At 42.7% G+C, this 19055-nt stretch overlaps 1 protein-coding gene across 1 annotated transcript in view; it reads left to right on the forward strand.

Moving 5' to 3' along the window:
- Positions 1–16108, forward strand: part of LOC122940242 (alpha-2-macroglobulin-like) — a 140867-nt gene extending 124759 nt beyond the window's left edge. Inside the window, exons 32-37 of the mRNA XM_044296776.1 lie at positions 67–157; positions 7526–7594; positions 10231–10333; positions 11399–11440; positions 14740–14874; positions 15942–16108. Of these exons, the coding sequence (XP_044152711.1) occupies positions 67–157; positions 7526–7594; positions 10231–10333; positions 11399–11440; positions 14740–14874; positions 15942–15967 (466 nt within the window). The 3' untranslated portion in view covers positions 15968–16108. The remainder of the gene's footprint in view (positions 1–66; positions 158–7525; positions 7595–10230; positions 10334–11398; positions 11441–14739; positions 14875–15941) is intronic.
- Positions 16109–19055: the final 2947 nt, after the last annotated feature.

Below are 19055 nucleotides of genomic sequence, written 5' to 3' on the forward strand. Positions count from 1 at the left end.
CGTGACTATTTTCCTTGCTGTTCTTCTAATATATTTTTCTTTTTCTTTTTTTCTTTTCTTTTTTAGTTATTCAGGACATCGAGAAAACACTAATATGGTATTAATTATGCTACAGCATGTGTCCGGATATGTTCCTGTTAAGGACAGTGTGAAAAAGGTGGGGAGCATCGATAATCTAGGGGATTGAAAAAGATGAGGATAGCGCTATCATCGGTGATAATTACATAGGCTGGTGCTTAAAGGGTTTGTCCCAGAATAACTACTTATTACATACCTACAGAATAGGTGATAAGTGTCTGACTGTTAGGGGTCTGACCGCTGGGACCCCTGCTGAGTGTTGAGCATGAATATTCATATTACGAATTTTTATCGCGAATATCGGCACTTCGAGAATTTGCGTATATTTAGAATATAGTGATATATATTCGTAATGACGAATATGTTATTTATTTATTTATTTTAACACAATATACATCAGGTGATCATCCCTCCCTTCTTCTAGCTTGTGGACCAATGAGAAGGCTTTGTCATAGCTTAGTAACATCCCTAGCAACCAATAGAAAAGTTGCCTACCCCTTACTATATAAGAACCTCCCCAGCTGCTATTTTCTAAAGTTTATTGCAGTTATGAAAGAGACAGCAGTGTCATTGCTGTGCTCTGTGCTTTGTGTTATTACATTAGACAGTTAACCTATATATATATATATATATATATATATAATTCAGATAGTAAGGGGGAAATAGTCAGTGTAGGTTAGATTGATCTATAGTGTAGCTGATAGGTTCTGCTGTCCATACATACATGCTACAGACGTAGTGCTGTGATGTCACAAGTTGCACGTATTGCAAAAAATATGTGCATCATTAATTGCCGAAAATTCGCAAGCGCACATATATTGGAGCACTCTATCTGCATATAAATCTATTCTAATGTTCTGCCGTGTTGCCAACCATTTTCTCCAGTCTCAGGAAGCTTTTACCAGCTTGAAAAATGTAGCATAAGTGACCCACGCCTGTATTTTGCGCGCATTACGTGAATATTACCTTGCGGATTTTCGCAATCAAGAATATAATCTCAAATTTGCAAATATATGACAAATATTCTACAGACTATTGGCGAAATATCGCAAATTTGAAAATTGCCCTTGCCGCTCATCGCTAACCACCACCAGCATGATCCGCCACATGGCATCAAAGCACCCTAATAGGTGGGCCGAACGCCTGGGTCCATAACCAGTGTCTGCGGGTCACACCACTGCCTCTTCTTCCCCTGTGTTATGTGCTTGCAAATCCCCTGTCCAAGACGCAGGCCCGGATGCCTCCCGCCATGCACCTGGACCTTCGCAAGCACCATCAGCTAGCACATCCACTTCTGTGTCCCAGCGTGGTGTACAGATGTCTATACCCCAGGCCTTTGAACAAAAGCGAAAATACCCAGCCACCGACCCACAGACCATAGCACTAAATGCGCACCTTTCTAAATTGCTGGCCCTAGAAATGTTGCCATTTAGGCTTGTGGACACTGAGACTTTCCGCAGCCTGATGACGGCGGCTGTCCCGCGGTACTCTGTCCCCAGCCACCAATATTTTTGGCAGTGTGCAGTCCCAGCCCTACACCAGTATGTGTCCCGTAACATCACCTATGCCTTGACCAACGCAGTTATTGGGAAGGTCTACTTAACGACTGACACATGGACAAGTGCTTTTGGCCAGGGATGCTACATTTCCCTGACGGCACACTGGGTGAAAGCTGTGGAGGCCGGGAGCGTGACATACCCTGGGATGGCACAGGTGCTACCTACGCCAAGGATTGCGGGCCCTACTTTCATCAGGGTTTCTGCCACCGCTACCTACGTTAGTGTAGCACTGCAGTGGGGAGGCGTCAACAGGCCGTGCTTAAACTGATCTGCTTAGGTGACAAACAGCACACCGCCGCAGAGCTGTGGCAGGGGATAAGGTACCAGACTGAGCTGTGGCTCTCGCTACTCAACCTACAACCAGGCATGGTTGTGTCTGATAATGGCCGTAACTTGGTGGCGGCTTTGGAGCTTGGCAAGCTCACACACATACCATGCCTAGCCCACGTGTTCAACCTAGTGGTTCAGTGGTTTCTCAAAACCTACCCCAATTTGCCTGAGCTACTGGTGAAGGTGCGCCACGTGTGTGCCCATTTTCGCAAGTCATCGTCAGCTTCCGCCGGTCTGGCAACGCTGCAGTAGCGCTTGCAATTGCCAGCTCACCCACTATTGTGCGACATGAGCACGCGCTGGAAATCGACGTTCCACATGTTTGCCAGGCTTGGTGAGCATCAAAGGGCAGTAGTGGAATACCAGCTGCAACATGGTTGTTGCCTTTCCAGTCAGCTTCCCCTCTTCACAAGCGGCGAGTGGGCATTGATGTATTGATGTCTGACCTCTGTGAGGTTTTACGCAACTTTGAGCAATTAACACAGATGGTGAGAGTCACTAACGCTATTATCAGCGTAACCATCCCACTTCTGTGTCTACTCAAACGCTCGCTGCTCACAATTAAGGCGGACGCTTTGCATGTGGAAGAGGTAATAATAGGGGAAGAAAATACATAGGGTGAAGGCCGGACCACCCTCAGTTCGTCTTCTCAGTGAAAATTGGATAATGAGGAGGAGCAGGAGACGGTCGCCTCCGCTACAGAGGGTAGTACCCATGGAAGTTTTAGGCTGCTTTCACACTAGCGTTCGGGTTTCCGTTCGTGAGCTCCGTTTGAAGGAGCTCACGAGCGGACCCGAACGCAGCCGTCCAGCCCTGATGCAGTCTGAATGGAGGCGGATCCGCTCAGACTGCATCAGTCTGGCGGCGTTCAGCCTCCGCTCCGCTCGCCTCCGCACGGACAGGCGGACAGCTGAACGCTGCTTGCAGCGTTCGGGTGTCCGCCTGGCCGTGCGGAGGCGTGCGGATCCGTACGGATCCGTCCAGACTTTCAATGTAAGTCAATGGGGACGGATCCGTATGAAGATGCCACAATGTGGCTCAATCTTCAAGCGGATCCGTCCCCCATTGACTTTACATTGAAAGTCTGGACGGATCCGTACTAGGCTATTTTCACACTTAGCTGTTCTATGCTAAAAATAATGCAGACGGATCCGTACTGAACGGAGCCTCCGTCTGCATTATTATGGGCGGATCCGTTCAGAACGGATCCGCCCGAACGCTAGTGTGAAAGTAGCCTTATTCCATCTGTTCAGCGTGGATGGGAGGAGGAAGAGGAGGAGGAAGAGGATGAGGAGATTGAGAGTCATCCTCCTGATGAGGACAGCGAAGTCTTGTCTGTTGGTTGGGACTCTGGCACATGTGGCTGACTTTATGTTAGGCTGCCTTTCCCGTGACCCTTGCATTGTATGTGCAGCGTTCCAATCTGCAGGGGTAGAACACATGAGATGCACGGTGGTCCGGAATGTAAATACAATTCATCGGTTACTCACGGTTTAGCAGTCGCCTCCCTGAGCCAGCAGTGTAGTGAAGGAGAGAACAGCACTAGATTCTCTGGGGTTAGGTACAACTTGATCTTCTATGCAATGAATCTAGTTGGCGCGGCACTCCTCTGGGATTGGAGGCGAAGTACGAGGCCAATATGAGTAATGGCGTGCCGTATACTCCAGATAAGCCTCCCAGAATAATCTGTCATCCTCCTCATAGCGCTGAGCAGGTAAGGTCAAACTTCCTGATCGTACCTGAGCACTGATTTTCTCGCTCACCTTGACGCGATTCTGACTCTTCAGCTAGGGCTTCAGAACTCGGCATGCTCAGTGAAGTCAATTGAGTCACTGAATCCTACGGGACGAGTTGGGTAGTTGCAATGATCCATATAGGCTGTAGCTCTTCTCATCGGGTGCAGGCGATTTGTAAACCGCGGATCCACCGGGTCAAACAGGATCGCGTTACTTCTCCCGGACGGCAAGACTAAAACTCCAGCTCCTGATACCACATTAGCCGTTACGGGGTTTAATGATGTATCCCTCTCTGGGACTGAAAGTCCTTCCGCTGTTTGGTATGCAGGCGGTGCCTCCATCTCGGACCCTGGCTAAGGCTGTGACATCACAGTAAGTTCTGTGTCTCTCTGTATGTCTGCAGGCAAAAGTACATCTGGCAGTGTCGTCCACCGAGTGCAGAGACTCCACCTCTCTCTTGGCATGCGCTCTAGGTTCTGCAGCATAGGGAAGACAGTAGTCATATTATAAACCATGGTAATGAGGCAGTAGTGGCGCAGCAGAAATTGTTTTCCCGCACTTTTGCAATGGGCAGCACTCTATTTTCCCGCCGTACAGGGCGTTTTGCAGAGTGATGGCGCCAAAAATTTGACAAAAAGGCCTCCAGCGGCCATATTAGGTTCAAGTTCAAAGTCAATTCAATTGCAGCAAGCAATTCTAGTGACACAGAAAGTAGAGATTTTCTCAATTTCAACAGTGCGATTTTAAAGCGGTCACTTTGCACAGTATATGCTTGCAGTTTTAAGCAATTTGAGCAGTTGTTTAGCTCAATAAAAACAGTTACGCAATTGGGTTCATTCACATAAGGAACAGAGGATATGTATCCTATTTGTGACACCAATTTATTGCAGCAATCCAGTCCACAGGGGTTGAACAAATGAGATGCACGGTGGGCCGGAATGTACATACAGTTCATCAATTACTCACGGTTTAGCAGTCGCCTCCCTGGGCCAGCAGTGCAATGAAGGGGAGATCAGCACTAGATTCTCTGGGGCACTATCGGTTTCAGGGGACACCGGCCAGGTGGTGATTGAGGTGCCCTTGATCGTTGATGGGTGGCTGGACCCCTAGTTTGAATAATGTTGTGACTCCAGCACCTTTATGGTGCAAGAGGTTGAGGGTACTAGTGGTGTGCAGTTGGAAGAATGAGGCAGGTTTAAATCCAACGGTAAACTTTACTTTAACCAGGTTCTTGGAAACAGTTTACATCCAGCAATAAAACAGTCTCTGATACACATGCAAGTAGGATGTGATAAATCCTAGTAACAGGCTGTGCTGATGATACTGTGTTAGGCTAGGGTGGTAAGTTATGTACTCACTGAGAAAACAGCTCTTGGCCTTGCTTCATTCTTAGTTGAGGTAGTCCTAATCCTGAGCTTCTACACTTCTACACAGGTGATATGACAGAATCCGTATCTGTCTTCAGAATAAACGGTGAGGCTGCCTGAAGCTATTAAGTCCTTCACCAAATTACAAAGGCGCCTAGAGCCTTCAACAATGGCTTTGTCCTTCTTTTGTCTTGATCCACTAAATATCAAAAATCCACTTGTTGCTCCTGAAGAATAAAGGTAGACTTCCCTCCGCCTGTCTTCCTGGCTTGAATCCTAAAGTCTATGATGGCTTCCCTGGGCCGTGAAACTCCAGAGAGCTGGGAGGAGAGGGAACCTCTCATTCCCCCTGTAGCTCCTCACTCCATCTCCTGTTGAGAGCTCTCCACACCCCCTAGGCCTGAACTACACTATTTATACTCTGATGCTACCCCCATCTAATGGTGGATGTATGTAGTAACCTGACTGCCTGGTAAATAGGAATATCACAGGATAATGCAATACAGCATGATATACAGGTAATAACAAAAAGCTTTTGCAGTTCCCACATAAGCTAGTGGGACACTGCATATGCATTTTGGCCAACACCGATTACTGGTTGTTCACCCTTCTCGAACCCCTCTACTTAGAGAACTTCTCATCTCTCATTCCTGTGGTGGAGAGGACGAGCCAAAAATGTCCAGCTGACAACGCTGGCTGCAGAGTACGTAGTTCCTTGGCCAAACGAGTAGTGGAGACAAGTGGAACACACAGCAGTTCCAACAGAAGCAAGGCAACATTCTCCAAGGCCTGGGATAGTTTTATGACACCCCACCAGCAACCTCAACCTGATGCGTGGCCTACTGTCACAAGTAGGACATTTTTTTGGAAGATGGTGAAGGAGTACGTAGCAGACCATGTCAGCATCCTCAGTGATCCCTGTGTGCCTTACAACTATTGGGTGTCTAAGCTGGACATGTGGCACAAACTGGCGCTCGATGCCTTGGAGGTGCTGGCCTGCCCCACCGCCAGCATTTTGTCAGAGCATGTATTCAGTGCTGCTGGGGGCATAATAACTGATAAGCGCATCCACCTGTCAACTGAAAATGCTGACCGGTTGACTCTTATAAAAATGAACAAGGCCTGGATTGCCCCGACTTCTCTACTCCACCAAAGGAAAGCGGCTGAACACAAAGGCACTCTAAATGTGGCTTTTATGGTGTATTGAATACACTGTATTCCCATGCACCCCTTCCACCACTAAAAAGGGTATATGGTTCAATCTCTCTTTTCTCATCCTCCTCCTCCATCATATCTACATGCTTATTAGTCTGTCCTCACTCCTAATATTTTAGATGGTCAGATCAGCAGCAGGCCCTCTCCCCTAGTGTTTTAGAGGGTCACCAGCAGGCCCTTGCTCCTAATGTTTTTGAGGGTCACTAGCAGGCCATCAATCAGATATTTTTTTAAGGGTGTGTATGATGCTCTCCTTAATGTGTAATAAAGGGTGTATTGGAGTGCCAGTTCCTTGAGACAGCACTTGTTTATTCAAACAGGGGACATGATCCTTGTGAGTGGTGGTGTTCCAGGTATTCGAACCCTTACCAATAAGACATTTATTACCTATCCTGTGGAATGTATGATAAGTTGCACTAAGGCCATGATAATTTTTCTTAACTTCTTGTTAGAATTGTTGGAGTCATACTTACAGTATGGTGTTTTTGTGTTTTGGTAAACAATCGCAATATAACTGCCATAACCTCTCATATCTTTAAGGCTACATTCACACGACCGTATGTGTTTTGCAGTCCACAAATTACGGATACGCAAAAAAACATGGTTGACGTCCGTATGCCATATGTTTTTTTTTGTTGCAAATCCATTGTATCAATGCCTATCCTTGTCTACAAAACAGACAAGAATAGGGCATGTCCTATTTTTGGGGCGTGGCTATGGAACGGACATACGGATGCGGATAGCACACTGTGGTATGTCTGCATTTTTTGCAGACCCATTGAAATGAATGGGTCTGCATCCTATCCGCAAATAAAACTAAACGGAAAGGAAAACAAAATACGTTCGTGTGAATGTAGCATAAAGGGGTTTTCAGAAATTTTTATATTGTTGGCCGACTCCCGACACCCCAACTGATCAAGTGTTTTTTTATTAGCCCCTCTGCTCCATACATGGATCACAACTAGAAAGTTCCATCCACTGTGTAGGGGACAGCTGACTACAGAGGCACTGCACCCATTGAAGTCTGACTCTGAGCAGTCCAGCTGATCTGATATAGATAACCTATCCTAAAGATGGGCCATCAATATTACAGTCCCAGAAAAAAACATTTAAAATGTTGCAAAATATGATCAGTTCTTAGCAAAAGTGATTGTGAAAAGATTTGAGTTTTTTTTTTTTTATTGCTACCTGATATTCTTCAAATAATAACATATACAACATGTCTTCTTATTTCGTTCAGCTGGAGAAAAATGCTCTTGTGGAAAGGACAGAAATAACAAATCAGAACATTTCCATTTACCTGTCCAAGGTAAGACACAAAACCATCTAAAAAAATAATGGCAACAAGAATAACAATCTTATTCAGACATTCTTTATAAACTTTTCATAAACTTTTCTTACAAATACATAAATAAGTAAACATTCTCTGTGTCGTCAGAGAATGTCCTGTTCTGTTGAGTAGTGTTGATCATGAATATTATCATTTCGAATTTTTATCGCGAATATAGGTACTTCGAAAATTCACAAATATTTCAAATATAGTTATATATATTTGTAATTTAGAATATTTGATTTTTATTTTTCATTTTTTCATATTTTTTTTTTTCATTTTTTTATCAGTACACATGATCCCTCCCTGCTTCTAGCTTGTGGGCCAATGAGAAGGCTGCAATATACTTGACTTGAAAGGTAGTAGTGTTTGCGAATTTTGCTCTATATTAGTTTTTTTCAAATACTCGCTATATTGCTATATATTCTTGTTTAAGAATATTACAAATATTCTAAAAAACTAAGTTATAGCAATATAGCGAATATTCGAAAAAAACAAATATAGAACAATTTAGCTAATATAGTGCTATAATCTTTTTTTTCATAGTTGTAATTTTTTTCCAGTCTGAACTTCAGATGAGAAATAAATTACAACTATTACCCTAAGTTCACACCTGAGCGTTTTAACAGCGCGTTCAAACGCGCTGTAAAACGCTCAACACATGAAAACCAATGCTTCCCTATGGGAATGGTTCTCACCTGGGCGTTTTACAGCGCGTACGATCGCGCTGTAAAACGCCCGACGCATAATCAAGTACTTGAGCTTCTTTGGGGCGTTTTGACGCGCGTTTGTGGCCATAGGATACTGCAGTCAATGACACAAACGCGCGTTTACTAATACAAAAAACGCGCATAAAAACGCGCATAAAAACGCGCGTAACACGCGCGTTTGAGAAACGCTCAGGTGTGAACTTAGGGTTAGACAAAGAAGATTATAGCACTATATTAGCTAAATTGCTCTATATTTGTTTTTTTTTTCGAATATTCGCTATATTGCTATATATTCTTGTTTTAGAATATTACGAATATTTGAAAAAACTAAGTTATAGCAATATAGCGAATATAGAGCAATTTAGTTAATATAGTGCTATAATCTTCTTTCGCGAATTCGAATATGACCCCTGCCGCTCATCACTACTGTTGAGATCACTTCTCAGGAGTCATCTTATTGTCATCATGGGCAGGATAACCATGAAAGGTAACACGTAAATATAGAAAACACAGGATCTACCATTGACAATTGGTGATGGTCACACTTTACCCTGCACTGTGACCTCTCCACAGGTAATAGAGCATGCCCACAATTCTCTGTAAGCAGATATCTGAATTACTGTTAACAGAGCAAAGCAACAGCTCAGGCAGTACAGCTGCCCCATAAACATGAAATATAGGAGAATAAAAAACCTAAAAGAAATTTTTTAAAACAGAATAGATATAAAAAAAAAATTTACAGTTTCTGGTTTAAGTTGTTTTTGACAAAAATGTAGGTCATATTTTCGCTTTAAAGGGGTATGGTGGAGGAGTAATTTTAATTGAAAATGGGGCCAGAGTAGGGTAAAATAGCAAACAATATTTACTTACCTTTCCAATCCCCTGCATCTGCTGTTTGGCCACTGCTCCAGTTCCCGGTCCTTTTTATTCCTTGCAACACACTGGAAATGGCTTTGACTGATCGCTCAGCCAACCACTGGTTGAGGCAGTGACGTTTGAAGCCTATGATGAAGAGGTGGAGAGAATAAGGGTTCAGAGCAGCAGCTAAACAGCAGAGGGGGGTCGGTGAGTAAAGATTTCTATTTTATTTTTACTGCACTCTGAACCCATTTTCATTCAAATTTACCCTATGAAATACCCCTTTATAGCTAAGACGTACAAAATGCCATAGTTTAGTAAACCAGAAGTTAGAACAGGGGACATTATCTGGTAATTATGTTTTTACATGTGCAGCTGTAACTATACATGAGCCAGTCAACACAATGGAAGACAAAATGTAGATTAATAATGGCAAGTGTGCCCATTTAGATGAAACGCCAACAATATTCATTTTCTCTGATCCTTTCATTTCTATGAGCCACTTTTGAATTAATATTTCAGACGCTTGGTCACAGCTTTCTTGAGAAATAGAACAAAAAGTTTGTACTTTGGCTGAGCCTTTTTTTTTTCTTTTACTTTTTTTGGAGCTCATTTTAGCTTCTCAGGTTTTCTAAGCTGCTCAATATGTCTTGAAAATAGTACCTAGAGAGGGTTCCTAGGGTGACACTATCTTGGCACACTTATTTGTATTGCTTATCTAGTACCAACATATTCCATAGCACTGTACAAAGATTGTTATTAGTCACATGAGCCCACGTCCACAATGGGATCTCCAATCTCCTTTGCCTATGTAAGAAATCAAGCTATTGGGAACCCACAGGACACTGGGAGAACATACAAACCCCATTCAGCTTGCATTCAAACCAAGAATCACAGGGATACAAGGCAACAGAGAACCCCAAGGCTGTCCTCCTCCACTTTTTATATCTTCACTAAATAGATTGTCAGTGTGAAACTCTTGAAGATGGACCAGCCTCTCTTGTATGTACAGACATGGCATTCACTATGTTTGGTTCTTTTTGTCAGCTCACTCATGAACCTGTAAGCCTTAACTTTGCTATGGAACAAGAAGTTCATGTGGAGCATCTACAGCCCAGCGTTGCTGCAATATTGGATTACTACGATCCAGGTAAGTGCAGTTATATACCAATATTAGGGTAGAGCACACAGCGCGGTCATGATGCGGTTAGGGAATGCATGCATCTGACCGCATTTCTTTTTTTGTCTGCAGCTGTTTGAACTATTGTGAATTGTCATGGTTCTTTAGCATTGATTGGAGGAGGAAAATAAGAAAAAAATATTTTCCATCAGACCCCCAATCATCATCAGACCCCCCAATTAGACCCTCATTCTTCATCAGACCTCAGATTAGCCACCCACCAGACACCCCAGCTTCCATCAGCCTTATATCAGATCCCCCCTAGCCTCCATCAGTCTCTAATCAGACCCCCCAGCAGTCTCCATTAGCCTCAGATCAGGCTCAGATTAGATCCCATTAGCCTCAGATTGGTTCCCATTAGCCTCAGATCGGATCCCATTAGTCTCAGATTGCATCCAATTAGCCTCAAATTGGACCCCATCAGATATCAGATTGGACCCCATTAGACCTCAAATCAGACGCTTAGAAATAATGAATAAAAATATATAAACTTACCTCGCTTGCTTTGGATAGCATCGCTTCTTTCTATCTGCGCTGTACTGTGACCTGACATGGCACAGCGTCAGTCCATAGTACGCGCCTACGGGCACTACTTCCTGGCACTGTGTACAGTCAGGACACAGTGCACAGCGGGAGCAGGAAAAAGACCAAGGAAGGTAAGTACAACCAGCGCAGCGCTGCCCTCACCTCCTCATCCCCCCCCCCCCCCCACATGCTGATGACCACTTTAAAATTGTTACAGTCAGTTACATAGTTATAGTCCAAGTTACAACATTATTTAGTAAAAGTCAGAGAAGGACTTAAAATATAAAAATATATATACATGTTTTCATGACCTTGGTGGTTTCAAGCAGTATACCACTGAGGTAGTCATTAGCTACAGTGTGCTGATGGAAGGGGCCCTCATTTAGGGGCTTCCACCAATGTTGATCCCGCCCTGTTGCCAACAATCTGCTTTTGGAAGGACTAGTTATTTTCTGCTAAACTTCTCTGTCCATCTACTCCTGAATTTTTAAATTTTTATTTCTATTCCAGATGAACATTCTGTGGTCGAATATACTCCCCCTTGCGTTTCAGGTACGGAACGATCCCTGAATATATATAAAGTTTATTATTATTACTAATATATAAATATATATATATATATATATATATATATATATAAAAAATATTTGTTATATTTTTGAGAAAAAAATCTTTCCTCAAAAACAGACCACCACCATAAAAAATGATATATTTTTTATATATATATATATATATATATATATATATATATATATATATATATAGCAAAGAAAATCTGCAGCACTCCTTGAAGTATAAAAATGTGTAATTTTATTCAGTTGCAAGAAAAAGTATGTGAACCCTTTGGAATGATATGGATTCTGCACAAATTGGTCATAAAATGTGATCTGATCTTCATCTGAATAACAACAATAGACAATCACAGTCTGCTTAACCTTCTCCCGACTGCCTAACGCAGGGATGCGTCCTGCGGACGGCCGGGTTATTCCTCATGGACGCATCGGCGTGTCATCCCGCGAGAGCCGAGACTTTGCGCGCATGCGCGCGCGTTCACAGTGACGTGCGGCTGAGAAGTTAATCTACAGCCTGCCAGCAGCGATCGTTCGCTGGCAGGCTGTAGATGCGATTTTTTTATATATAGCAAAGAAAATCTGCAGCACTCCTTGAAGTATAAAAATGTGTAATTTTATTCAGTTGCAAGAAAAAGTATGTGAACCCTTTGGAATGATATGGATTCTGCACAAATTGGTCATAAAATGTGATCTGATCTTCATCTGAATAACAACAATAGACAATCACAGTCTGCTTAACCTTCTCCCGACTGCCTAACGCAGGGATGCGTCCTGCGGACGGCCGGGTTATTCCTCATGGACGCATCGGCGTGTCATCCCGCGAGAGCCGAGACTTTGCGCGCATGCGCGCGCGTTCACAGTGACGTGCGGCTGAGAAGTTAATCTACAGCCTGCCAGCAGCGATCGTTCGCTGGCAGGCTGTAGATGCGATTTTTTTTTAACCCTAAAAAAGTATATTAGATGCTGTTTTGTTAACAGCGTCTAATATACCTGCTACCTGGTCCTCTGGTGGTCCCTTTTGCTTGGATCGACCACCAGAGGACATAGGCAGCTCTGTAAGTAGCACCAATCACCACACTACACTACACCCCCCTGTCACTAATTAACCCCTGATCACCCCATATAGACTCCCTTATCACCCCCCTGTCATTGATCACCCTCCTGTAAGGCTCCATTCAGACGTTCGTATGTGTTTTGCGGATCCGCAGATCCGCAAAACACTGACACCGGCAATGTGCTTTCCGCATTTTGTGGATCCGCACATTGCCAGAACTATATAGAAAATGTATTTTCTTGTATGCAATTGCGGACAAGAATAGGACATGTTCTATAGGCTCTACAAAAAACGCAGTGTTCGCCCGATCAGGCCTGATCTTGTGCGCACACTTGCGTTCAGTCCGCCCCACCGCAGTGACAGAATTTTTTTTCTGATCACTTCAAAAACACCGTAAAATCGCTGCGGCGCTATAAAGATCACTTTTGAGGGGCATGGCGAGTTCATAGAAGATTTTCTTTTTTTGGCACAAGTTAGCCAGAAATTTTTATTTTTTTGTTTTTTCTTACAAAGTCTCATATTCCACTAACTTGTGACAAAAAATAAAATCTCACATGAACGCCTAATAAAAAATTACACTGAATGAATGTCACTGATATTTAGGATGCGCACAAGTTAAACAGGAGGTATAGCGCAAGTAATGTCGCTGTCACCAGCGGCTAATGAAAAATTACACTGAATTATTGTCACTGATATTTAGGATGCGCACAAGTTAAACAGGAGGTATAGCGCAAGTAATGTCGCTGTCACCAGCAGCTAATAAAAAATGACACTGAATTAATGTCACTGATATTTAGGATGGGCAAACGTTATGCAGGAGATGTAGCACAGGTAATGTCGCGGCCACCAGCAGCAATAAAATTAGACTGAATGTCACTGATATTCTGGATAAGCAAACTTTAGCGCAGGTAATGTAACTGTCCGCAGCGGACACTGTCTACAGAAAAAGTACACTGGATGTCACAGATATTTTTAGGCTGTGCACACGTTAGACAAGAGATATAGCGCAGATAATGTTGCTGTCACCAGCAGCCAAACAATTGCAAGCTATGGTATTTAGTGCAGGTTGCAATAGAAATATATATTTCTGCCAGATACAACTATAGTCCTTAAAAGGACTTTTGGGTTTATGACAAGTATAAAAGCTAAAATATTCCTATTTCACTCCCTACACTATCTCTCCCTTCTGCTCTCCAGCTCTCACTGACTAAGGGCTCATGCACACAAACTTATTTTGTTTCTGTGTCGGTTCCGTTTTTTTGCGGAGAGGATGCGGACCCATTCATTTCAATGGATCCCCCAAAAATTGCATACGGATGGCATACGTTTTTTCTTTTTGTGGATTCTCAATTTGCGGACCGCAAAACACATACGATCGTATGCATGTAGCCTAAGACTGAGCCGAACATGTGTCCTTGGGTGCTCTATAGCAGCCGATGACGCTTTCCGGCCAGCCAATCACTGTAATACCAGCAGCCAACATGGACACGGCATTACAGTGAATGGCAGTAGTTACCAGCACGTTTATTGGCAACAAACGTGCGGGGAGGAGACTCGAGCATCGCGCTCAAGCACACGCAGTATTCGGCCGAACACTGCGATGTGCCGAGCATCGCGATGCTCAAGTAAAATTAGTGTTCGGCCAAACATGCTCGCCCAACACTAGTCACAAGCCTAGGAAGAGGCTTAAATGCTCACAGAGCACTGCGGCCCCTTCAAATAGCTGATTGATGCCGGCACCGGGAGTTAGACCCCTGCCAATCTGATATTGATGACCTATCTTGACGACCAGCAATCAATATAAAAATCCCAGAGAACCCCTTTAAAAATACTGCTTGCTTAAAGTGAAATGTAAAGTAAAAACTGCTTCCTTGCCACACACTCCACCATGATTAATAACTCCACCATCAATACTTTTTGACAAGGAATCACACCATTAAAAATAAATTATCATAATTTAATTTAATACAACATCCATAGGCTTATGATTCTGTATACATCATGGCATGCTCCATTGTGCAATGTATTACAGAGGTATTCTCCCCTAAAAGCATTGCTAGACTGACATTGGAATACAATGTCGTATAGCATACTATATAGTGGACAGCCGACGGCTCTGAATTTAAAGGGCCATGGGACACCTTGTGCCACAATGCAGTCCTTTTACACATTTACAAACTTTTATATTGTAATAGATGAAATCTTACTGACTTGTTCATGTTCAGCCGTAGCTCACTGTGCCGTATCTCCCGCTGAGAGAAACGATTGTGGATTCCCGGGTGTTACAAAGGAGCTATGTGAACAGAGAGGCTGCTGCTATGACCCCAGCATCCCTGGGACCAAATGGTGTTTCTTCCAAGGTTTGATTTACATTTAATCTTGTTTTATATCCTGTTCTGTTCCTTCATATGATGACCCTTTATGGTACTCTTATGTAGGGCATTCAGTTATAGAGGGTCCTTAAAGAGGTATTATTTTTTTTGTTTAGAAAACCTATTTTCAAGAATTCTGTTCTCCCTTTCTAGACACTCATCTACCAGTCACAAACAACTAATTTTTCTCTCTCTCTCTCTCTCTCTAAATTCCCCGTGGAGGCAGTGCATGCAAATTAACTAACTACATGGTCTTCAGTTTCCTATAGATTACAGCTGATATTTTGTGGTCTCAGAGGCAGAAGACACTGATCAGCTTATATGAAGCCCGTGTTGTATGGTATCAGTGTGCCTTCCCCTTATTAAAATACAAGAGAAATGTTAGGCTACTTTCACACTAGCGTTGTTTAAATCCAGCGTTCAATTCCGACACCGGAACTGCCCGCAGGATCCGGAAAAACGTGTGAAAACGGATTACATTTGAATCCTGATCAGGATTTTGATCACAACGAAAAAATGCATTGGAAAAAACGGATCCGCCATTTATGGACTTTAACTTTTTTTTCACATTTTTCGGGTTTAACATGCAAAAGCCGGATCCGGTTTGACTGAACACAAGGCACCGGATCCGGCGTTAATGCAAGTCAATGGGAAAAAGGCCTGATCCGGCGTTCAGTCAAAGTGTTCAGGATTTTTGGCCGGAGGTAAAAATACAGCATGCTACGGTTTTCTGAAAAGCCTGATCAGTCAAAAAGACTGAACTGAAGACATCCTGATGCATCCTGAACGGATTACTCTCCATTCAGAATGCATTAGGATAAAACTGATCAGTTCTTTTCCGGATTTGAGCCCCTAGGACGGAACTCGGCGCCAGAAAAGAAAAACGCTAGTGTGAAAGTACCGTTAGTTATACAGCTATTATGATAAAGGTTGGTTTTAATAGTAACTCAAAGGTAATAAAAATTGATCTAGCTTGTGAAATAATAAGTCTAGAATATTTTAGAATAATAAAGTTTTTCTATGTTTGAGCTACAAATTTTTTCTATTTTACATAGTCTTTAGCAAGACAGAAGAGGACTAATCAAGGACCAGCAAATACACATTAAAAAGGTTTCCTCTTCTCTATGGAACTGACAATGACAAGTATTCAAAGAGAGTGACAAGTCATAAAACTATCAAATTCTGTGCCTTGAAAATAAATAAATGTGTCCTTCTAACAAAATCATTGTCTTATGCCTCATTTTTGTGCATTGAAATTAAGGAACAGATTAGGATCATGTAAAGAAAAGTGTGCTTTTTGAATAAGTGTGGCATATGGGGTATATGTGAAGTCTGGACTCTCTGGAGCAATCCCTGAATGAACAGGAAAAAAGAAAGAAGCAAACTACAGTTTACTGGCACATAGCTTTGTGGTTACATGTCTGAAAAACAGAGGCACAAATTCTACAAGGTTTCATATCTGTTGCACAGAGGTCCAGTACTTAAAGCTCAGTAAAGGAAACAGTCACAAATAAAATGGTGCAGGTTCTTCCCACATGCGCTCGGGATGTGCTTTTCCTGAGTTTTTTCCTCTTTATTTCAGGAATGTGATCATGCTCTTTATCTCTGTCTAAACTTATCAGTCTGCATCTTACCTTCAGAGCTAGCTCTCTACCATTACAAAGTGATATATCCTGCTTCTGCGGTTGTTCTTAATGAGCTTCCATATTTTGCATACCCCGGACTTTAATCGTGCAGTAGATTCTGCTCCATGTTCTTCCTAGTGTTGAGCGCGAATATTCGAATTACTTATATTTATTGCGAATATTGCAACTTTGGGAATTCGCGAATATTTCTAATCTAGTGCTATATATTCGTTATATTGAATATTCATCATTTTCTCCATCTGAACACATGATTCCTCCGTGCTTCATGCTTGTGGGCCAATGAGTCATTGGCCCACAAGCAAATTAAGCAGGGAGGAATCAAGACTTCAGATGGAAAATAATGAATATTCTAAAAAACTAATATATAGCACTATATTGAATATAGTGCTATATATTAGTTTTTAAGAATATTCGTCTTTTTTTTCCATCTGAAGTCAGGATTCCTCCCTGCTTAAGTTGGTTGTGGGTCAATGACTGTTCACTTAAGATGGAAAAAAATAATAAAAATTCTAAAAAAACTAATATGCAGCACTATGACTCATTGGCCCACAAGCAAGAAGCAGGGAGGAATAATTTTTTCAGATGGAAAAAAATGACGAATATTCTAAAAACGAATATATAGCACTATATTCTATAGTGCTATATTATTTTTTTTTACCCACTTCGCATTATGCGATTTTTACATTGCAGAATTTTCTGAATCACGAAAAATAATCTTACGTGATTTTTACATTGCAGATTTATTCTCGAATACGAATATTCGTGAATATATGACAAATATTCTACCACATATTCGCGAAATATCGCTAATTTGAATATTGCCCCGGACTAGTTCTTCCACTCTTTCTGCTACACACTGCTACTACCCTCTTGAGTTATGTTGCTTTTAGTAGGTCTCCAAATCTTGCACTACCTGGACTGAAAGCATTCAGGTCAGAATATCTGGGTAGAAAACATAAACTTAATCATACTCATGTTCTAGACCAGGATTGCACAATCTGCAGCCACATTTGACCTGAGATGACATTATGTGTGGCCCCCAACCATAGGACACAGGAATGTGTCAGACTACTTACATGAAGTTCCTAGGAGTGCAACATTGTGACAGAGTGTTGATGAGCAAAGAATAATGGTTTCCTGTGTAGCCATTTCTGGTTCACCCATTTATCAAAACGATTATTTCTGTTGACACCTCTTTGGCACTTCCATACTAAGTATATGAGGTGTAAAATTCTAAGCTGTTACCAGACCCCCTGTGCTTTTCAATGGAGATAGCCACATGCATGTAAAAATTCTTACTCTCTAGAGTGCTGATAAGTAGAGCTGAGCGAACACCTGGATGTTCGGGTTCGAGAAGTTCGGCCGAACTTCCCGGAAATGTTCGGGTTCGGGATCCGAACCCGACCCGAACTTCGTCCCGAACCCGAACCTCATTGAAGTCAATGGGGACCCGAACTTTTCGGCACTAAAAAGCCTGTAAAACAGCCCAGGAAAGGGCTAGAGGGCTGCAAAAGGCAGCAAAATGTAGTTAAATCCCCTGCAAACAAATGTGGATAGGGAAATGAATAAAAATAAAATAAATAAAAATTAACCAATATCAATTGGAGAGAGGTCCCATAGCAGAGAATCTGGCTTCATGTCAGCAGAGAATCAGTCTTCATGTCATAGCAGAGAATCAGTCTTCATGTCATAGCAGAGAATCAGGCTTCACGTCACCCAACACTGGAACAGTCCATTGTCATATATTTAGGCCCCGGCACCCACACAGAGGAGAGAGGTCCCATAACAGAGATTCAGGCTTCATGTCAGCAGAGAATCAGTCTTCATGTCATAGCAGAGAATCAGGCTTCACGTCACCCACCACTGGAACAGTTCATTGTCATATATTTAGGCCCCGGCACCCAGGCAGAGGAGAGAGGTCCCATAACAGAGATTCAGGCTTCATGTCAGCAGAGAATCAGTCTTCATGTCATAGCAGAGAATCAGGCTTCACGTCACCCACCACTGGAACAGTCCATTGTCATATATTTAGGCCCCGGCACCCAGACAGAGGAGAGAGGTCCCATAACAAAGATTCAGGCTTCATGTCAGCCGAGAATCAGTCTTCATGTCATAGCAGAGAATCAGGCTTCACGTCACCCAACACTGGAACAGTCCATTTTCATATATTTAGGCCCCGGCACCCAGACAGAGGAGAGAGGTCCCATAACAGAGATTCAGGCTTCATGTCAGCAGAGAATCAGGCTTCACGTCACCCAACACTGGAACAGTCCATTGTCATATATTTAGGCCCCGGCACCCAGACAGAGGAGAATGGTCCCATAACAGAGATTCAGGCTTCATGTCAGCAGAGAATCAGTCTTCATGTCATAGCAGAGAATCAGGCTTCACGTCACCCACCACTGGAACAGTCCATTGTCATATATTTAGGCCCCGGCACCCAGGCAGAGGAGAGAGGTCCCATAACAGAGATTCAGGCTTCATGTCAGCAGAGAATCAGTCTTCATGTCATAGCAGAGAATC

The sequence above is a fragment of the Bufo gargarizans genome, chromosome 6 (assembly GCF_014858855.1).
Source record: "Bufo gargarizans isolate SCDJY-AF-19 chromosome 6, ASM1485885v1, whole genome shotgun sequence".
NCBI lineage: Eukaryota > Metazoa > Chordata > Amphibia > Anura > Bufonidae > Bufo > Bufo gargarizans.